The sequence below is a fragment of the Leuciscus leuciscus genome (genome assembly GCF_965113295.1).
Source record: "Leuciscus leuciscus genome assembly, chromosome: 21".
In the NCBI taxonomy this organism is placed as follows: domain Eukaryota; kingdom Metazoa; phylum Chordata; class Actinopteri; order Cypriniformes; family Leuciscidae; genus Leuciscus; species Leuciscus leuciscus.
Window position 1 is genome coordinate 9,913,430 of NC_138745.1, and position 22,555 is coordinate 9,935,984.

General features: G+C 37.9%; 2 protein-coding genes across 2 annotated transcripts in view; both read right to left on the reverse strand.

The window, feature by feature from the left end:
• Nucleotides 1-248: 248 nt before the first annotated feature.
• On the reverse strand, nt 249-7,231 carry arg1 (arginase 1). Its single transcript, XM_082152030.1, has 8 exons — nt 7,026-7,231; nt 6,813-6,885; nt 5,063-5,237; nt 4,795-4,954; nt 2,279-2,373; nt 1,717-1,821; nt 1,475-1,611; nt 249-865 (listed from the first exon to the last, which is right to left on the reverse strand). Exons 1-8 carry the CDS (start codon nt 7,128-7,130, stop codon nt 702-704), a joined length of 1,014 nt encoding a protein of 337 aa, XP_082008156.1. The 5' UTR covers nt 7,131-7,231; the 3' UTR covers nt 249-701.
• Nucleotides 7,232-8,626: 1,395 nt separating this feature from the next.
• The window catches only part of heatr1 (HEAT repeat containing 1), a 67,831-nt gene continuing 53,902 nt past the window's right edge, over nt 8,627-22,555 (reverse strand). The window contains exons 31-46 of the mRNA XM_082152257.1: nt 19,785-20,015; nt 19,493-19,622; nt 18,433-18,602; nt 18,281-18,333; nt 18,068-18,191; nt 17,755-17,895; nt 17,258-17,559; nt 16,088-16,238; nt 15,820-15,978; nt 14,834-14,968; nt 14,649-14,753; nt 12,985-13,153; nt 12,692-12,882; nt 10,595-10,753; nt 10,206-10,314; nt 8,627-10,031 (exon numbers count right to left, since the gene is read on the reverse strand). Coding sequence (XP_082008383.1) covers nt 9,943-10,031; nt 10,206-10,314; nt 10,595-10,753; nt 12,692-12,882; nt 12,985-13,153; nt 14,649-14,753; nt 14,834-14,968; nt 15,820-15,978; nt 16,088-16,238; nt 17,258-17,559; nt 17,755-17,895; nt 18,068-18,191; nt 18,281-18,333; nt 18,433-18,602; nt 19,493-19,622; nt 19,785-20,015 — 2,418 coding nt within the window. The 3' untranslated portion in view covers nt 8,627-9,942. The remainder of the gene's footprint in view (nt 10,032-10,205; nt 10,315-10,594; nt 10,754-12,691; nt 12,883-12,984; nt 13,154-14,648; nt 14,754-14,833; nt 14,969-15,819; nt 15,979-16,087; nt 16,239-17,257; nt 17,560-17,754; nt 17,896-18,067; nt 18,192-18,280; nt 18,334-18,432; nt 18,603-19,492; nt 19,623-19,784; nt 20,016-22,555) is intronic.

The following is a 22,555-nucleotide window of genomic DNA, read 5'->3' on the forward strand; positions in this document are numbered from 1 at the left end:
CTGACATATATTTGTTTTTAATGGATCAGTTTATTAACTTTAGACAAAAGAAAATCTAAAGTTTTTTTTATTTTTATTTTTATTATCATTTGATACATCAGTCTTTTATGGCTCATATAGTTTGAAGTAGTGAGAATAAGGAGCTCATACTCAAAAACCACCTCAGTTTTATTCAGATCCCCAAATTGAGCAAAAATCTTCAGTTTGTTGCAGTTGCTGATATTTGAGGGGTAGGGAGCATTTTTAGAAGAATGATGGTAAAATGCCTTTTACTTGCATAAGAAAGCATGTAGTAGATTGTGCACATATTTTTTTCAGCAAAGTATTGAACATGTTGATAATTTATAGACAATTTAGAGAAATTTGCAAATCAAATATGATATGCAAGTCAGCTTTATAGGGTTAAATATATTTGTACTTGTTTTAGTTCTTACATTGTTAATCTTCCTGGCAACAATGGCTTTTTGATTTGATTTTTGTAAATAACTTTTTACTTTCTGCATTCACTATGGAAATATACTGTGGTGTAATTTGCATATATCTTTGGAATTCATTTTTTATACAAGAAAAAAAATAAATGTAAATTACAATTTAGTTAAATTAAGAACGACATGATTGTCTAAATGATGACAGTAAGTAAATATCATAGAAAATAAACCAAAATAACAAGAATGAAGTCTGAAAAAAAAAAACCCTTTGATTTATGGATTTGGTATTTTGTAATCTGGCTCATGAGAGCCCTCGCGGACCCGTCCGAAGCAGCCCAGTAACAGATCCACAGCAGTGTTTACTGTTGATGTGATTTCATCCTCTGTTTTGCCCTGCTTTGGGTTCACTTCCACGATGTCTACAGCAGAGAGAAGTCCTGGAGGAAAGTCAAGAAGAAAGTCAACAGGCCAAACAGTCCATGTTAAAGTATCAAGAATGATTATGGTAATGAAATTGCTAAGCAAAAGCCAAACACAGAAACATTGTAATTAGTGGGTCATTTGGCTTTTTATTAGCTGATGCTGATATCTAGAATATAAGGTATAGTGTAGATTGATTATAATTCATTAAATTAAATAAACTCTTATTATTTTCACTGTTGTACTCTTGGTATGTTTTGAAACTGAAACAAGGTGGCGCAAACACATCAGCCAAGTGGGCTTTGTTTTTGGTTAATAATCTCAGAAAGCCCAAAAGCCTGCCGGTTTATCAGCCTGGAAGTTACATAATCTCTTTGAGGCAAGCGGGGCAGAGAGCCGCGGGTACGGAGCAAGGCCGGTGGTGTGAGTGCTAATGAGCATCACCTGTGCGCCACACCGGTCTCTAGTCCCATGGAGGAGTCCAGAAGTTTTTTTTTTTTTAAATCAAGTAAACGTAATACAATGCAATATTGTAACACATTACATTTAAAAGTAAAAGTTACATTTACATTTCCCCAACACGGTTTATTAATTAGTTCTCTACCTACATATCCTCGTGTTCTCACCTGTTTGACAGATGTGCTCAGTGATGTAAATCCCCTCTCTATAGGTCAGTCCTCCCGCTACAGGTGTGCCTGTTGCAGGGGACACTGATGGGTCCAATGCATCAATGTCAAAACTCAGGTGGATAGGTTTTTTCACCCTGATCCAGAAAGAGCAGTAATACTTCCACAATAAATATTTACTCTAAAGATATTTTGAATAATTACAAAAAAAGGAGGAAAGATTCGCAAAGTAACACACTTACTTTGAAAACATGTGATCACATGTCTGCTCCATAACTTTTGCTATTCCAAGTCGATCAACTTCTGTCATGGAGAACGTTTTGATTCCAAGGTACTTCAGGATATAACTGTTATGTAAAGTATGAGTTGGACTTCATAACGAACACTGAAATAGTGATATAATGCTCTCTGTTTTACTTAAAGTTCCCCTGTAGTCAATAATTGTATCCCTTAAAACTAATCTTTGATCACAAAAATTATATTTTTAAACGTTTTTTCCTTGAAAAAAAATTCTTCATGCCTTAAAACAGCTTGAATGTAACCCTACACCCTTGTCATCATTTAATATATGCGGTTCAATGAATATGCAAATTGTCCCTGCCTTCACTCACACCAGCTCAAAGATCCACTAGTTGACGATCACATGTAGATGTGATTGGTTACAAGGTAGTTTGTGACATCAGAAACACCAGCGATTTTAATCTGAGTTTTTGAGAGATATAAACAACATTAAAAGCTTGATTTTCACCACAGGGGGACTTTATGTATTATTTTGCATTATAACATTATAATCTACAAACTTACTGTTCTTCTGGGTCCACATCTCGGAGTCCAATGTAGACAATGTCCTTAGATGCTACACAAGGCTTTAACCATGAGAAATTTGGAATTATGGGAATCTGAGAAAGATTAGAAAAAGCGAAATGTTATCAATGTTTCAAATCATAAAATGCCATCTCAAGTAAAGCTAAAAGACTGGAAACTTTTTTTTAAATTGCATTATGCAATTCATTTATCTTTTTTTCTATGAAGTTAGAAACTTATCATCCATGTTGGGAAGAAGGATATTCACAAAGAGCAGTCAGAACTCCTATGAATTCAATGAACTTTCTGAAACACTTAGAAGACTAAAAGTTCAGCCGTTCATTGGTGGACCTCTCCTAGCAAGAGGAACAAATAGGTTCTCACGGTAACTTGGGCTTAATACATGGCTGCAAAAAACCTGCAACATAAAAGGAGTGAACTTCATTGACAACTTCAATCTTTTCTGGAGTCAGATACAACTGTTTAAACAGCATGGCCTCCACCCAAACAAACTGGGTGCTAAAGGACAATATCTACTTCTCCCTCCATCATCCTTCTGCAATGTGTGCCAATGCACACAACCTGAATGGCACACACACACCCGGACAGAGTATGAATGACCACAGGACTTCACTTTAGCACCAGCATGGACATGCGGTTGACAAGGACAATGATAACACCACGCAGCCACAACAACCTCTGCTCACGGACACAATCTCAGCTGAGCCCTGCCCACAGAGCTCACCAAAGACAGACTGTGACGGATTAGAACTGCTCCAAGATTCAGAAAATGGAAGAACTGGTGTATGCTGGAATCTACATACTGATGATGTTGTACCTGCCAAGCAAGAGACTGTTCACGCCATGTCTGGCCGGACAAGATGGCCACCGCACCTGAGTTAGCTCTGGAAGATGCAGCACTGATCATAGTGGCCACGGCTATTTTGTGCGTGTGGGCAGCACACACATTGGCTCCAGTCTGTGAGCCCTCGGCCAAGATGGCCACCGACCGTTCCAGAGCCCTCTGCCAAGATGGCCGCCACGCCAGAGTCTGCAGCCCCTGACCAGCGTCCAGTGGGGACTCCTGCCCCACCCATGGCCAGCCATGTCCATGTTCTGTTCCCCTGCATGAGCCTGGCCCTCCATCCCTCTCCCAAGACCATCTCCGCTACACTACCCTCCTGAACTTTTGATGTCTTGTTTTGGTTTTATGTTGGGCATCGGGAGCCGCCCATAGAAGGGGGTATATGTCACGTCTTGATTTGGTTCATGTTTCATGTCTTGTCATGTGTTTCCCTGTGTTAGTCATGTGCTCCCCATGTGATTGTGTCATGCCATTGGTTCATTGTCTTGATTATGTTCACAGGTGTCCCTTGTCTAGTCATTAGTCTAAAGGCCTATTTATACTTCTGTGTCGAACTGCCGCCGTAGCTACGTCGTAGGCTGTGTGTAGCGCGCGTACCCTTCGGCGTACCCTGACGTGCACCTCTCCAAAAATGTAACAACGCGTCAATTCTACGCGGACGCAAGCGCTGTGATTGGTCTGCCAGAACCCCTCCCTCGGGGTTTCACATGCTCCCTAGGTGCGCGTCAACGCGGACAACAACGCAGAAGTATAAATTAAAACCAACACGTTGCCTACGGCGTATAGGCTCCGGCGTAGGTCCGACGCAGAAATATAATGAGGCCTTTAGTCTTGTGTATTTAAGCCCTCATGTTTCCCATGTGTCTGTCAAGTATTATTTCCCTGTAACCACTGTGGTAAGCGGGTTCATGCCATGCCTTTGTTTTATGTTTGATCCTTTTTTTGTAAATAAACTGCACTTGGGTTTTCTACAAACTTGCCTTCAGTGGACTTAGTACAGTGTGATTCTGGAGCCAGACCTTAGTTTCAGTAGTCATGTCAAAGCAATAACTAAATCAGAATGCTATCATCTGAAAAATATTGCAAGAATTAGATGCTTTGTTTCCATACAAGAATTAAACCGGGTGCACACTGCAATTTTGGCCGTCTGAGAAAATTTTGCATATCCTAAAAGATTCCTCTGATCCTAGGCTAAAATCTGAAGTCTTTGATAATTAGTTTGACATGTTCACCAACAGCCAATTAATGACCATTGAGATCGAATTTTACCTCCGAAATTCAGGCAGTGTCAGAAGATTTGACTCCCAGTCCTGCAGTGTGACTTCTCCTACGACGACCATCAAATTGTCTTTGTTTTTTAAGCCTAGCCATGACCAAAATTAACGTTAGAGATTTCTTTGCAGCCATCACCTTTTTATTTTTATTCCTTCTATGTAAAGCATTTTAAATTACCATTGTGTATGGAATGTGCTGCATACTGTAAATAAACTTGCCTTGCCTTTATTAGTTAGTTATGAGTGTGCTAAAGGCAGAGATACTGACACCAGCCATGGCCAGGAGATTAAGATGTTACAGTTGAACATCTCTGTTGGAGTTGACTGTGTAACATATTACACAAACTTTAACCAAAGTTGCTGAAATGATTAAAGACCTTAGAATGCAGTTCATGGATGAGGTAAGACATCGGTTGTCCGTGAATGTTTCCTGTTGGCGTGGTCAAAGGTGTGTTGATGTCTGCATGTGCGTCCACCCATAAAACACTCAACTCATGTCTTGAGGCGGCATGACCGGCGATCGAACCAATCGCCAAGCTGAAAGAAACAGCAAACATATTGTTGAGAAAGAATATGCATAAAGGTTCAATATTGATTTGGTGCTTGCAAATGTCATATTTAACGGAACCAAAAGCACACAATCACCTGTGATCTCCTCCCAACATCACGCAAGTGTTGCCATCGCTTTTGATCTTCTGCACAGCTCCAGAGAGCAGCTCATTGGCTCGGCCGACTGCTCTCGGAGACTTCAGCCTGCCAATAGGCTCATCATTGGGAACTTCTTCAAATGTCAGATTCCCATAATCCTTCACTACACAACCTGGGGAGGGACAGAGGGCTTCAAACAAAGTAGCTTTTAAAAGGAATAGTTCTCCCCAACATGAAAATGCTGTCATCATTTACACAACCGTATGATTTTGTAGTTTTACCATGGAACACTATAGGAAAAATGTACTGATGCACTCTTTTCCAAATAATTAAAATGAATGAGGGAGGGGACTATCGCTCCTCCAAAAAATAAACATAAATAAAATCGACTGAAATCTTATCTCTATATTTCATGCATGGCTGACAATGGATGGAAAATGTATATGCAATTGAAATACATAAATCGTATTTACATACGTACATAAGGGTAAAAGGCCAACCTCGCCACCTCATTCATTTGTAAGATTTCTAAACTAAATAAACCACTTTTATGATTTATTTTCACACAAAATCTGTTGCTCCATAAATGTTTTATACAAACATCTATTTTTTTCTGCAATCATACACTATGGGAGTAGTAAAAAGCCATTTTTTTCTTAAGGAGTGCCTTTAGCCCGTTGAACTATATGTATACAGTATATATATATATATATATATATATATATATATATATATATACACACACACAAGGAAAGCTGAAGGTTTAACATTGACTTATGGTGTTTCAAAAGTGTGCTTATTCAAATATTAATTAAATGATTCAAAAATCTTGAAATGAATATCTAAATAAATTACTCATTTAATACAGTCTGTCACTGATTTGACTTTTCCAAAATGTAGAGTTTTCCATTCTACCATCTACCATACCAACAGCATTAAACATTACTAGGTTTGTTTGAGTTAAGATGTGCAAATACATGCTTCACTCTTATTTAGTAACCCAATCCTCAATACTGAATACACAGAGAAAGGGGAGTGGAACAATGTCAGTGTTACTGCTCCTATGAGATCGCATCTTATAATAAATAAAGACAACACATGGCAGCACTGATCTACTGTCCCTGTTCATGGCATCAGTCCCTTCAGCTATTTGTTTAAAGTTATAAAACATTTGTGCAATCACAGAGCTATAAACTCGTGGAAAAAATGCTGGGTTGTTACAACCCAAAATAGGGTCAAATATGGACAAACCCAACTGTTGGGTTAAAGTTTTAATTTTAAAACAACCCAGCATTTGTATAGGCTCAGAATAAATAAAGCATTTAAGGCTCTTTTTACAGAAATGGCAATGATGAATATTGACTGCACTCAGCCTAAATTATAAAAAATACACATTAGTATAGGTACTGTGTAGTTAACAAATAAAATGTAACAATTTTAACATCAATATTTAGGTTAAAGTAAAATAATGCATATAAGTAGTCTAGATTTGTTTTAGATACTGTATAGATGGTCAAATTTTTTTTTACATTTTTTTAATCACATTTGACCTAACATTTCATGCAGTCTCTTTATTTGTACTCAGCATATTTAATATGAATGTATAAGGATATTAAATTGCATATTTAATAATTAAACAAGAAAGAAAAATTGTTGCTTCAAATATTTTAGATGCATTTTACTGTACTGAAAGATTGCTATCTAAGTAGTATAAATATCAGGAGGTGTAGTGGTGTAGTAGTGGCACCTTGCCCTTTAAGTTTCTGCACCAATCCAGCAGCTCGAATGAGGTCTGCTCCTCTCTGCACACCATCCCTCTGCTGCAGTAACAGGGAATAACATGAGCATTAGACCGGCACCATACTGCACCATGCGTGGATTTACATGCAAACATATCATTTTTCATTCGTGAATATCATTATTTTAAACGAGAAAAGGACTTTTGGCCTTTATATCTCACCTGTCCTTTAGAGAAAGGCGCACCTATTATCCCCACACTGTGCTGATGATGGAGGTCTCTCCTGAATATGTGAAAAGCGGCTCTTAATTCACCGAAGCGCTTCATCGCTGTTACAGTGTCTCCAGCAGCAGTCTGGAATAAAGCGGCTCAAATCAAAGCAGATTACAGGACGAGTGACGACACGCTGGCCAATGGCAGTCATTGGGGCTCTCGCGCTGATCTCTTAACCTTTTTTTTTTTTCTTTTTTTTGGGGGCAAGAAAAGTTCTCATTTGAAAGCCGCTGTCGCCTAATTTGCATAGAAAGTGGTTCATTAACAAATGAAACGATTGTAAAAATATTAACTTTTCTATTAAGCATCAAGAGTGATTGGGACACTTTTTGCCACTGAGATGACTTGGAAAAGTGCCACAATCAACCTTAATTCAGTCCTATTTATTTTGGCTCAAATGTACAATGTCTATATTACAATTTTTCTCAATTGCTAAAACACAATTTCTGAAACCTTGCTCCATTTTCTGAAAACATTAAACACAAAACCTCATCTTCAAGCACTATTTACAAAACCTCTGACTCCTCTTGCAAAATGAAACTTTCGCCTCAAAACAGTTTTACCTGTGTTCAAAATCAAACACTGCTCTCAAATCATAAAAGTGATCAAAATGATATACACTATCAAGCAGTCAGTAAACAATACACCAAAAAATAGAAAACACATTTTTCGAAACAGTTCTCAGGGAGAAGTACATTTTTAATCTCAAAACAAATTTCCTATTTTTCCGTCATTGTCTTTTGATGAATGAAAACATGTTCTATCATAGTAGCTCAAAATTGATCAGAAATTACTACTCTGCTTTGCTCTTTGCAAATTTTTTTTTTTGTACCCCTATTTCTACAGTACTGTACCCTGCATCTCACAAACTTGTCCTTTGTCTCTGTGATACTGTAATTCTTGTTCTTTGTTGATATGAACCTGCAGCCAGTCAAAATCTATCGAGCAGTCAGTACTGTTAACAAATGGTACTGCTAACAATGTTCAGGCCATACAATTTGTTCATTGTACAGTATACAGCCTACAATGCACTGTACAGTATACAATACTAAAAGGGACAAAAATCAAAGGAGTAAAGATGTGATCGGTGTGCTTCTTTTTGTCTTTGGGCTGGGTCAGGCCAGGCCAGAGCACTTCGTCGACATCACAAGCAATATTGTCCCTCCAACTTTCTTGCCCTCCTCCGCCTCTTCCTCTTTCTTTCTACAATTAGCTAAATGAGTTCAGGCAACTGAGAACTCTGTCCAGCCAATGGGTTTTAGTAATTGAGAAAAACTAAGTATTAGCCTATTATTATTAGTTAATATTTAGGAATTAAGTGCATTTTTAAAAATATTTTATTTAATACACATTTTTGCATAGCTGAAGTAACTTTTAAACATTATTTTCCGAAATTCATATGCAGTTCATAATAAGGGACTACATAGAATATTGTAAACATTTATTTGTCACATTACAAGATTGTTTAAAATTAAGTGAGAGTTATATATATATATATATAAAAAACTGTTACAACTCTTCATCTGATAAACAAATGTATCCTGAACAAATTTGATGTTAAAATACAATTTATTTTACTATCCTGTTCCACCTGTACATACTATGTAACAATAACTGGTTTACAATGGTAACACTTCATTTAACCAAATATTGGGTAGCGAGTGATTAGATAAAATAGGTTTAGGGATAGGTTCAGGGTTAGTACCTAGACATAACGGTTACACTTCATGTTAAGGTGTCATTGTTACAGAGTAATTATATATGGAGTATGGAGTAATATTAATTAACAACATGTACTTACTCTAGGGCTAGGGTAGGATGAGGTTGAGGTTTAGTTGCATGCAAGTACGCATAATTTACTGTTATTACTATGGTAAATACATGTAACGTCTGTAACAAGGACATTGTAAAATACATTAGTTACACACTAGCCAGTAGCCTACACTGTAGTGACCCCATTGCATATAGGTTCCATTCAGTTGTTATATACGGTATATTATTATGCCTGTGGTCCATTGCCTTTGAATAAACTATGAGAAAGCAAGGGATCAAAAGTAACCGTAACTCTTTCACATCTAAAGGTAAAGATTGCATCATAGTAAATAATAGACAAAGCATATAACTGATTGATATAATTAAAAAGCCAAGACTGATGCTATGACATTGATATCAAGAGTTGCATTTGGTTCATACTGGCCAGGCATTTTGAAGTCATTGGTTTCTTTTTAGTTTCACATCGTTTTACAATAACATGCAGAATCATGATTTTTATGTAGGTATATGAGGCACATTATATTAACAGGTGCTCCAGAAAGATAGAACCACAATGAACAGGCAGCTTAGATCTGAATATATATGCATGGCAGAGATACTAAATGTGTAACCCATTAAAACTGTATTGTTAATGTGAGCATATTGTTCAACCTGAACTTTCATTGAACACAATTGAACACAAATGCACATTTCCCAGGCTCATCTTTTTATGATATTCAGATTTTAGAGGAAGATCAGTTTGCATTACAAAATGTCATTCAATGCCATAAAACTCTTTAAAAAAATATTAGACATATTAACATCATGTGTGTCGTTTTTATATAACCATAAAGCATGTGGTATCCAGTGATTTTGTGGCTTACAAAAAGCCACACATTTTACATTGACTTCTGCATGGGCAGTTCAAAGGGGCACAGGTCAAAGGTAGGACAGGTCAAGCCGCCAGTGAGGTGATAAAGTGTGCTATGGAACCGGCGGGCAGACTGACCCATGTTCTAGCAGAACAGTTCATCAGTAAATATTATGTAAGAATAATGAATGCACACTCAGAGGGTGTGAGAAGCGCCTGTGATGATGTGAAAGTCTTGGGACTCTAAAAGTAGCTCTGCAGTGATTCACCGAGGACAGACTCCATTTCATGAATAACCTTCTGCACCTGGTGCTCAACTTCCTCACATTCATCTGTAAACAAGGAGGAATAAATCAATTCTGAAGTATTCCTGACTGTTAAAGAAATTTTATGAAAATGACAGACTTAAGTGTTCTTAAAACACAACTAAAAGCAGTAACATAGATAACACTAAGTTACAGAATCATGTGAGCTCATTTGATTAAATATTGATGTAATGTTCTTACCCTCCATGAGCTCAGCCAGGAATGGGATGGTCTCTGGCAGAAGAACCATGTAGTTCTCCTTCAGCTTGCTTGCCAACTCCAGCAACATGACAAGTGCAGAGAAACGCACCTGAAAAGAAATTCCAACAGGGACATTTATTTTCACTTCTACACTATATTCAACAGCTCGTTCCGTGCATCATACGTCATTACGCCATTTCTATGTCACTGCATAGAACTTTCCAGTTTTGGTTTTCAATCCGATCAAGTGTTAACATGTGCTATCGAACGGATTTGAAAGGGTTTAACCCACCCCTTACAATCCATATGACATTTTTCTTTTAACCAATTCATTACTTTTGATGTGTTTACATTTTTTATTTATTTATCATACTCAAGAATCTGCATACCTTGGGTGAACTGTGACGCATCTTAAGCAGAATCTGATAATTGAGAACTTTCCACTGTGAGTCGTCTCCCATGGCGACAGCAAACTGGGCGATACAAGGCACCAAATGTTTGGTAATGTGGGTCTTGTAGATCTCATCTCCTCCTAGCATGTTCTCCAACTTCAGACACATAAAAACAAATTCATTAGACACCACAATGACAGGAAAAACCTTTATACCAATACTAAGTTTTGATTCAAGTTTTTCCAAGTACAAAAAATTTAATATTTTAACAAATATCTATATGTATCAGCATAAGTCAAATTATCCAATAATCTTTTTAGAGCTGTATCAACTTTGACAGTCATCAGGGTCTTCAGAAGGGGTGTCCAAACTCGGTCCTGGAGGGCCACTGTCCTGCAGAGTTTAGCTCTAACTTGCCTCAACACACCTGCCTGGAAGTTTCTAGCAAGAGCTTGATGAGCTGTTCAGGTGTTTGAAGTTGGAGCTGAACTCTGCAGGACAGTTATGTGTGTGTGACAACACCAGTAATACCGGTACCATCGTTGGGGGGGGACGTTGGAGTTTTTCCCTCTTTTTCCACCTTTTCCAAAATCGCTTACGGTGCGTGTCCACTGGCGTAGAGCACAGCAAGCGTTTCAATTCATTTCTATGGAAGCTCAACTTCTATAGGAACGAACTGAAAATGCTCGCTCTGCTCCGCTTACTCCGCGGCAGTTGACACACCGTTATGAATGCCCGTGCGGCAGTGCGCATTTAACTTCGAATTAGCACCAATTCAGGGGCAGAAATTGCTTGAATGGTGGGTTCATTATTCTTAATGAAAAACACAACAACAAACAGTACAATGACAAACTCGCTTAAATAACGGTATTAGATTTCGCTTTGAAACCAATCTTCCGTCAGTTAAGAGTGAGGCGAAATGGGCGAAGCAAGCTGAAATCTGACTCCTGCTGCTGAGCTGTGCCTCACGCTGAATTGAGCAGACATGTTCAGTTTTTAATAGTGGTGTCTGTTCTCTAACTGAACTAAATGATTTTTATTACTATAAAGCAGGGGTAGGCAACCTACAACTACCATGTTCCTGCCATAGACTGTAAAAAAATATGGACAACGCCCCTTTGGATCTCTTCCATTGGTGAGAACTGAAGCCGCCAGTGTCCCGATATGGCGCTGACATCTTGGGGCTTGAGTCTGCGCAGTAGCGATTTCGGGACCAGACCTGCGCAGTAGTGAGCAGGAAGTAAAGCCGCGAAATCAAGGCCCCGCCCTCACTCTCGGTGTGAAATAATTAATTATAGAAATTTAGATATTAAATTTAAAGCTCCAATCTCCTCAGTCCTCCGAATATCCTGAAAAAAAGTCTGTTGGTGCTTCAGTGACTACTTCGCTCAGAGAACCTGTCAATCATGACGTCACACCACCATTTTATAGCATCAACTAACTAACTAAAAACAAACTTATTTTAAAATCAAACACTTGAATTTACATCAGCGTGATAAAAACTACAGTAAATGACAGAAACCACCTTCGGAAAAAAAGATATTTGAAGTGTAATTAAATTGTTTAGTTGGTCTCAAGTCCCGTTGAATAACACGGGGAGGCGGGGTTTATGACCTATACTAGGACCAGTCACCGGGGGGGGGGGGGATCGAAACGTTTTGGCTTAACTTTTCAGGGCTTGTGCGTGACGCTTGGTTCCTGCATGTTGGTTACACCAGCATTTACAACCCTAGTCCTTGAGGCACACCAGCAATACACATTTTGGTTGTCTCCCTAACCTTTGCAAGAAATTCAGCCTTTTGATGATCTCAGGAAAGTGACCATCTAGATGTCTTCTTTTTTTTACTTTAAGCCAGAGAAATATCAAATTGAATTTAAATTCAGAAGCAGAAAACAGGTCCATCATTGATGAGATGTATTTAAGTCACTGTCCATATACATTTAAAATGATTATGCGTTTTTTTATAAATTACGAAATTGATAATCCAACAGATTATCCAATAACTTTATTTCATAACATATTGCAATGGAATAAAACAGGAATGGGGAATAGATTGTAGTTCTTGATGCACTCAATTCATGTGCAACACTGACCTGATCCACCAGGGGCGCCAGCAGAGCATCAGCCCTTTCCTTACTGAGGAAGCGCTGAGTATCATAGAGGCAGATCTTGTGGAGGCAGTCCAACACGTACTGCAGCAGCTGGCTACTCTTTGTCACGTTATCATCATCTGAATCATCGTCATCTGAATCATCGTCATCATCTGAATCAAAGAAGGCTTTGTCTACGGACCGAAGGTCAAAGCAAATTACATAACTTAAAAATAAATGTGTAAATAAAAAAAAAAGACTGAATTGTAACTTCATACAAACATATTTCAGACTACCTGTGAGGGAAATGTTGAGCTGCTGCAGTAGATCAGAAAAGGGTTTGACCAGCTGCCCAGCAAACAACACAAACAGTCCTTTGAGTTTGTCGGCGATACGGTCTGCCAGTCTGTAGAACGTCAACAGCCGGTCTTTAGAAGCGCCATCAATCTTTGACCAGTCAAACAACTGCAGAAAAGTAAAAAGGAGATTTAATCAGCATGCATTTACACTTCGAATGTTCTTGAAAGTAACTTAGAAAGTACATATTGAGCTTTTGACAATTACTACAAGTGTCTAAGAATCAATTTTTTTATTGATGAATCGTCCAATTTATTGGCTACTACCGTGCCCACTTGGATGAAATGCTGGGTATTGACACAGATTTCATGAATTGATACGATTCTGATTCACAAGCTCTTGATTCAATTCCAATTTTTATTAGTTTTGATTTAATATAGATTCAGTTGGATATTTATCAAGATATGTTCAAGTGAAATTTTTTTAATAAAATGAAGGACAAAGAGACACATTACATAGAACAAGTGACAGGTCTATTAGTTACATTTACAATCTAAGACTTTTTGCACATACATTTTGACATACCATATCATCTGTTGCTATGGGTATATCACTGTCAATCATTGTAGTTTCTGATTCAATCATGCATTTAAATACAGTTGTAATTCCAGAAACTTTGCAGTGTACTGAGCAGCATGAAAAACAAAGCTTTATTCAAATTGTATATGGTTTATAAACAGAAAGTGAGCAAAGAATGCTTCGCTTATAATCACTGAAGCTGTCAATCACTTAGGCCTGCTCACTGTGATCTACACTCCTGCGAAAACTCCAGCTAGAATAAAAAAAAGCTGTCTACACAGCACAATGAATCTCTTATTTACATCAAGTTTACACTTTGCTGGTAATATGATCCATAGTCTCATGATCTCATTCATGTTATGTTTCTCATAATATAATGTGTTATGCATGTTATGTTTCTGTTATATTTCTCTACACTCAGTGTACATTTATGCCTGTCTTTATGTCTGCTGTAATGTTTATTGGACTTACTATTGTAAAGTGACCCTGAGTTTGTAGAAAGGCGCTATATAAAATAAACGTATTATTATTACTATTAATATTTATTAATAATGAAAGAATTTGCATGTACAGAACTCTAAAGCATACAATTAATTAAAACTCCAGTGTTATGAGCAGTGTTGAGAGAATTTGGACAAACTTAAACACCAATGATTGTGTTCACGTGCTCAACAGATATGTCTGTAATTGGCTACAATGACCAATGCTTCAAAAACACGTGGGAGCGTTTGAAAGCAGCCGCCTATAAGCAGTTACCGAATATACCATTACTATAATATTAAAGGTTAAAATTAACAGTCCAAATAAAAATTTTATATAAACTTTTTAATGATGTAATTATGATACAAGTAAGTTTCAAAAAAAAAAAATTATATGTAACGTAGTGCAAATATTTAACTAAATACTCCTCTCTAGAGTTAACTAACAAGCTAAGGGCATTGAATGGGTTTCCAAATCCAAAATGATTCTTGAAACAGTGTTTTGAAAGTGCCCATAACTGGTATTATTTATGCATTAAAAATAAAAAGAAGTGGTCTTAAGTTATTAGAGGAAGTCTTTTTCGCACTAAACAGTAGATGCTTACCTTGAAGAAGAGAGGTCTGAAAGTGACTTCTGAGAGTTTCATAATCATCACTAGTAGACAGTCAATCACATAGCCCTCAATTTCACCAGTCTTCTTTAGATCTCCCTATTAAATAAAGTTATATTAGTAATCATCAGTAAGTGCACTTATTGAAAAAACAACACATTGAAATGGGTATGTAGTACCTGGCAATGCTGGGCACGGAAATCAAGAGCAGACAGGAAAAAGGAAGTGAGCTCTGACTGGTGGTTGTTGAGTTGGTCTTTCTCCATGTGAGTGATATGTTCCTTCAGGATGGTCATCAGTGGACCAAGACGTTTCTGCAACAGGTAAGAGAAGGGAATCAGCTGAGAATTAAACACTAGTAATAACACAAGGATTTCAGTTTGTTGAGATTTTTGCGATTTTGTGGCAGTTTTCTTTTAGAATTTTATGGAAACATTTTTATAATTAGGATATTACATTACCATATTATGTATGGCAGTAGTCATATGACAGAAAAAAGCAAAATGCAGAAAGTCGTTTCTTTTTTTCTTTCCAAAGAAATTTTTTTTCAAAAGCTGTTTTTATTTTATTTTAGTTATTAAAATAAGAACAAAGCAGCAAATTACAAACAATAGGAGTTTCTTTCATTTTTGAAAGAAAGATAGTTTAGAAGAACTTTTTTTTCCAGGTAGGTTTAGCATTCAGGTACAAAATACTACAGAAACAGAATAATCAAATGTAAAATAAGACACTGCACGGTCTTCACATGATTGAAACATACTGATTCCATATTAAAGTTACTAAAGTTATTCAGCCAGTCATGTGTTTTTATCTTTTTTTTATTTTTATTAACATTATTGACAGACGGCAGCAAGAATGTTAGACTGCTTTCACTTAATACTTAAATGCACTGATACACATAATGATAGGATTTGATTTTCTCACAATTAAGTTCATTTAACCAACTACGTTTACATGAATACACATCAAGACGGGCATTTTGACAACTTTGTGTGTATTTGACCATTTAAGCGTGACATTCAGCTTTCTCCGTGTGCAAGTCGGGTGTGTCAGTCAGTGAATGAATACTGCTTTGAGTTTAATACATTTTTAACATCAAGCTTTATTCTCTCATTTCATGCATGTTTCAAACTCTTCGGTATTTCAGTAGTACACCCAATCCTACCTGATGAACATCCACCATGTCGCAGTAGCATTTTGTGATTGTGGGAATGAGGACCCTGGGAGGCACCTTTGTGGCAAGAGTGGAGCTGAGAGAGGCGAGACGTACAGACAGCTGAGGGCAAGATGTCAGTTGCTCGGCTAGCAGAGTTAAGCGGGTGACCTAGAACATCAGGAAATAATGAGAAGATTAAAATAAGAACCGCCTAAATAAAACTTATGAATCACATATGCTACTCTAAGATTTGTCTTGAAGTAACCCTGCTACTGACCTGAGAGATAGTGTCCTGAAGGTAGGGGCTGAGAAAGTGTGTTAGCGTCTCTGATACGCGCTGTAGAGCTGTAACGGCACTCAGCAGGTAGATTTCATTGTTCAGCAGGTCCTTCCTCTCCTTCAGAGTATCTAGCACTACAGGCATCAGCCTAAATACAACACAAAAAACAAGCCATGAAGATCATTCACTTCCAGTAAGTTTTAAAAATAGTATCATTCTCAATTCCCACCCCTAGTGATTTAAAGCCCAAAGCATACTTCAGTTGACGCGAACGCTTAGTGTATGCGTACAGCCAAACAATTTTTAAACTCCTTAAACTAGAGTTGCGGGAATCTCTTAACCGCTTCGCAAAAGCATTCTGTCTGTGTGGGAGTTTGTTGCTACTTTTTCAGTAGTTTGTTGTTGCCAAATTTTGTGTTATCTAAAAGAAATCAAAAGGTATGGCATTTGGAACCATGGAAGCCTTTTTATTAAATATCCAAAACTCTCTCCAAACAAGTGATCTGAGTGTTTTACTGAACATAAGAACTACTTGCATGTGTAAACGCCACAAAAACATACAAATATTTAAATTACATGCAATAAGATCCTGGTTGATGAGTGATGATCTCCCAGCGCGGTTTCAGCTGCACGCTCTTTTGCCACACGGTAAATAAAATTTCTATTGGTTGAACTTTCAAATGATGTTGGAAAATGATTGTGATGGGATCGACTCCAGGAAGTCCTATAGCTTTAGCCAAGCAGCATGTCATGTCACTTGACATTGAGATTTTCTACATCATGTTATGTTGTGTGTGGGCTTGTTTGAATCGAGACAACCTGCTCTAAATTAAGTTGTGCAAATTTACTATGGTTTACTAATGCTTTACGCAGTTACAAAGCAGAACGTGGCACAAAAGCCTCATCTGTATACCGTTTACATTTGCGTCGGTGGCAACTTTTTATGGTTTTACATCATCAAATTGTGATTGGTTTGAGAGATAAGCTAAACAGCTAAATTTGTGACTACAGATCGAGCGATAGAATGTGATTATTGGCTGATACAGATCTGCTGCCATTCGATCTGAGCATTCTTAATGCTGATGACGATATTTACATCATATACACTGTATGCATATGCTAACGTACGCGTAAAAACCAAAGGCCATACTATGGAATTAACAGTACCTGTGTAACTGTGGTATAGCGTGGGCTTTCAGTGTGCTGGTAACTTCCGCCACACACAGCAGAGCACTTCCCACTACGTTCTTCTCCTCATCTTTATTAGCAACCAGCTCCACTGCTTTGCTCAGCACTGGTATAAATGCCTCCTGGTGGCCCGTGCCAAAATTTCGGCACAGAAGCTTAAGGCTGTAAAGGGCCGTCTGTCGATTGATAGCCAACTCTTCTTCTACCTGTGCTGTGACCTGTCCGTGTCTCCGACTTACGGTGTTCAGGAGGTTGCCAATGAGCTCCAGAAGTACAGTAATCTGTCAGAAATATTATAGGATTATGAGATGAGCTAACATTAAAAAGCATTTATTAATGTAGAATGGGCATAATGGGGTCTATGGTTATAAGTTGCAACTTTTTATGGTTATAAAATGCAACATTTACAACAGAGTCTAAACAGAGTCTAAATGCTAAATTAAAATTGGTTTGCGCAATGACAGTTTTTATTTTACCTGTTCCTCCAGCCAATGTGTCCGCTGTTGTAGTTTGTTATTAAGCAACTCCATGGCCTTCCTTCTAACTGATGCTAACTGATTACCCATCAGTCCTCTCGTTACCATAATGAAGGTATCCATGGGCAGCAGGGCATTAACCTAAAAGTTACATAATACAGCATGTTTTATGCATATGCATGCACAAATGAAAGTGTCCACAAAAAACAACTGTTCAATGAAGTCGCCAGTTCAAGAAACAGACTGTGGTTCAGTCGGAATAGAAAAGTATCACGATACTATAATATATTTGTATCAATGCAGTGATTCCTACCTTGTCCAGGGTGTCATATGACTTGCTGAGCAGAGCTCTCCAGAACTTAGCCGTGGGTTTATCTGAGTTATCCTCAACACATCGAGCAACTGCATGGATGTATCGCAGAACCTCCTCCAGCAAACTAACAAGTTAACACAGACATTACACCCCACAAACAACACCACAAATAATCACCATCAAGGCAAGTACTGTAGCCAAGCTTCAACTCACTCGTGCTGAAGAGTCTGTAAGGTGCCTTCTGTCAAGTCCTCACAGTCAGCCATCTATCAGTCAAAAAATACACATTTAGGACGTTTATTGAAAAATTCCTGGGGGCATTTTAATATCAACATTAAATCAACTGCTTCCAGCTCTAAACCTACCTTCCCAACGAATCTCTCAGAGGAAAGTAGCTGAGCCATGAACGAGACAGAGAGGAATTTAAAATGGCGGAGGTCTTTGCCACTATGCGCTTCCACATTGAAAATTAGATCAGAGATGGTTTCTTCCTTCTTCGCCGCACTTCTTCCACGGGTCCTATTTTTCTCTGGAGCTGCACAGAGAAAATATCAAACAATTTCCTTCTCTGTCCTCTATTTTTTTGTTTAATTATTACAATTAGGGCTGGGTATTGAACCAGATTTCAAGATTTGATTAGAGTCCTATTGATAAGTTCTTGATTTGATTCCGATCTCGATTCAATTTCATTTAGATATCAGCTACAGTACATTTTTAAGGAAAAACAGTTGGTACATTACTACAATATCAAATAATTCAATTCAATATCTTATATATATATATATAATAAATAAACAAATGAAAACTGAGTAAAAACATTTAAATTGCACAGTTTTTAATATGATACAAAAAGTTTACACACCAATTTGTTATCGAAAAATAAACATTTAAACTAGCTGTCACTTTTTTTTTTTCATGATTTATTCAAACATGCAATAAATAAACATCACAGGTCAAGGTAAAATATAATACAAAATGTTTAGCTAAATGTTCAAGAATTTTTTTCTTGTTGCCTAAGTTGAGCTATGGACACTGAATGGCTTTCCTGAGGTAAATGTACTGTTATGTAACACTGTTTATTGACATGACAGCTATTATATTGACATCTTTCTGTGGTTGAAACGCTGATTGAGCAATTACTTGAGAAATTATACATTTTACTAAGTTGCACTGTTTCTTTAAAATACCTTCTGATGTTCATGATCAGTTCAGGTGTGAAAGCTTTGAAAGCTGATACTTTGTTTCTTATCAAAAGTAATAAAGCTTATTTTGATTATTGTATGGCAGGCACACTAATGAAAATAACGATTAGAGAAGTTTTATTCATGCATCAACATAAAAAAAGTATATTCACATTATATGGAAAAATGTTGTGTTCTTCTTAAGAAAAAGTGGAGGCATTTCATTGAAGTGGGTAGTTCTTACCGTCTTCACTGTCCTGTGGTAAAGTCATGAGATACTGCAGAATTCTGATGAGGGAGGTCAGCTGCTCCTTTATCTCAAACTCACAGCACACCGAGATCCAGAAGTCCTGATCTGTCTCTACAATAGACTCCTGCACAACACATCACACAACTGTGTCTACAAACCCTTAACAAAAAATGGGTTTCCAGTGTATCAAAGCATTTTTTGGAGATAAATTGCTTATTAAGTGGCTAAAACCCCAAAATACCAATACAATTGAAGATTTAAAAAAGATGCATGAAACTTTCTGTACCTTTTCAGCCCCAGTTGCACTGACAGATGATAGTGTGACATGCTGCTTAAACAGGAGCAGCATCAGGACCCAGAGGAAGCGAGACGGGTTCAGCGTGCCCAGCAGCTGGCTGAGGATGGGTAAACGTCTGTGCTCGGGCACATGAGGCAGGGCATCAACAAACACATGCATGATGTGTGTTACCACAGTCTCCATATGCCCCTCAGACTGGGCACTTCCACCCTCATGGGCCTGTGGAGAAACAAGAATCAAGTGTAATGCAATTTGTAACAGTTTTTACTTTTTCCATGTAAATAATGGAAAAACTTTCACATTGTATGAAGAAAACTTGAGTGGGCCTACCCTGTGTAAAACCCCCCACCTGTATGATAGCAGGTTGTGTTTGGTTGCAAAAGCATTGCCATGTAGTTGCCAAGGTTTTCTAAATGAGATATTGTGTTATGCAAATTATAGCATGTTCTAGGGCTAGGCAGTATTGCTTAATGGCCCAGGTCACCAGAGCCAACCTTAAAGTCTCTGTGATATTCTGGTCTCTAGATATGGCTGGGTCCCTTCAATATAAGTCTACAGAATCATCCAAAAGGCAAGAATCATCCAAAAGGCAAAAATCATCCAAAATAGTCCCATTGCTTACAAATGTAATACTTTTTCTCACCAAGCCCCATACATAGAAGTATCATTCATGTCCATAGTACAAATCAGTCTTCTCTGGGCTTTTGTCGATAACGATAATTTTATGAAAATGAAATATTTTATATATGAAACTAAAACCACCACTAGGTAAATCACTGCCGTAATGAGTAACTCATTTGCTCAAACGGCTGATTTTTTCAGGAACAAGTGACCGTCTATACGAACAAGTCATTGAATCACTGACTCACCCGATTCATTTAAAAACGTGGATACATTCAATAACTCAACTGCACAGCAGTCTTTGAGCATCTTTGCTTTGATTGGAACTAATTTGATTGGCGAAATGGAGCAAAAATAGACTAAACTGTACCTAAAATGTAATTCACAATATTAACTTAGTTTATCAAACTGTTCTATAAAAAATAAAAAATAAATCACATTTGCAATTGTGCTGATATTCAGGGAAAACAGCCCTCCTGCTTAACTATATCATGTTATAAATATAAAATACAAAAACTTATAAAGGAATATTTTTTGCCACTACATCTTGAATCAAGATGATTCTTTTTTTTTTTTTTTTGCAAAGTGAGTTGCTAATTACTTGGTAATTTACAATTACGATATTATCATAGACGATACATATCACACATCCCTGAAAATCAGTTACATGCTGAAGTTCAAAGCCAAAGTTTTGAGGTTTGTGCAAATCATTAAAGGTCCCATGACATGAAATTTTCACTTTCTGAGGTTTTTTAACATTAATATGAGTTCCCCTAGCCTGTATATGGTCCCCAAGTTTCTAAAAATTTCAATCGGTGTAAATCGAGCTTTTGCTATCTTTCTCTGCCTTTGAGAAAATGGAAGCTCAACCGGGCTGATCTTGAATCTCCTCCTTATGACGTCATAAGGAGGAAATGTTACCTCCCCTGTCTCTGCCCGCCCAGAGAATATTTTCCGCCCATGAGAAAATGCGCTAGAAAGTAGAACGCGCGCGCGTGATTTTAGTTTGTCCACGAGAGATATCATGGCTTTTGAGCGAGCGAAGCATAACAATTGCTCAATAATTGGATGTACAAATGAACATCGAAGGGTCAATACAGAGCTGGGCTTGCTGAACGTCTGAAACTAAAGTCTGGATCACTCTCTTTGGCTCAGCTACACACCTCGGACAAGTAAGTCAACTAATGATATATAAGTGTGGTGCTTTACTGTTTATGGTTACCTAGATTTTACACGTAGAATGTGGCTGTAACATTAGCTATGCAGTTTATGTGTGTGAATACACATACTGTAACGCGAGTGTTGTACACGTCTTTGTTATTTAGATAACCGTTTTCCTGTTATATGGTTATATGGCGTTATATGGTTATATGGCGCGCGCGATATCCGCATTTCAAGATCGCAGAGCTTGATGTAATTGTAATAGGATAAATCCAGATGTTACAGATCTCTCATGAAAAGGCAACAGTAGGTTAGCGTTAGCTACATGATGATAACTGTAAACCATCCGAATAAAGTACCGTATCCAGACATAATATTTTAAACTAACCATTCGGAAACGTCCTGCTGGAGCCACTGAGTTGCAACTTCTTCATCCATTGCTTCTCCATCTGGATCAGATTCTGGGTCAAACTGAAATGCTTGAAAGACTGCGTGTCTTCGTGCCATTGCTATATCCAACGTAAACATGCACGCCACGTTACCGTTGCGCAAGATGGTCAAGGCCACACCCACCCTCCACCTTGCGCGGCGCATAGGTGGAGGGTGGGTGGGTGGGTTTCTCCTCCTCATTAGTATTTAAAGCTACAGACACCGAAACGGCCTGTCTGATGGTCAAGGCCACACCCACCCTCCACCTTGCGCGGCGCATAGGTGGAGGGTGGGTGGGCGGGTTTCTCCTCCTCATTAGTATTTAAAGCTACAGACACCGAAACGGCCTGTCTGAAGGAAGCTCATTCTGGGACTGGCTTGTAGTGGCTATAATTCTGCACTGAGGCTGAATTTATGGAAAGAGATTTCAGATACAGTACTAGGGACCACTAATGACTATATTAAAGCCTACAAAAAGTAGCATGTCATGGGACCTTTAACACTCTCATGCAAATCAGACATTCAAACGCCTCGAATATATCAAACAG

What these genes read in the sequence shown, in the direction of transcription:
- arg1 (XM_082152030.1), bottom strand. Translation starts at nt 7,130, where the DNA reads ATGAAGCGCTTCGGTGAATTAAGAGCCGCTTTTCACATATTCAGGAGA. An exon ending in ATGTTGGGAGGAGATCACAG is followed by an intron (nt 4,955 to 5,062) that starts GTGATTGTGTGC and finishes TGTTTCTTTCAG; the next exon opens with CTTGGCGATTGGTTCGATCG. An exon ending in TCCATGAACTGCATTCTAAG is followed by an intron (nt 2,374 to 4,794) that starts GTCTTTAATCAT and finishes AATCTTTCTCAG; the next exon opens with ATTCCCATAATTCCAAATTT.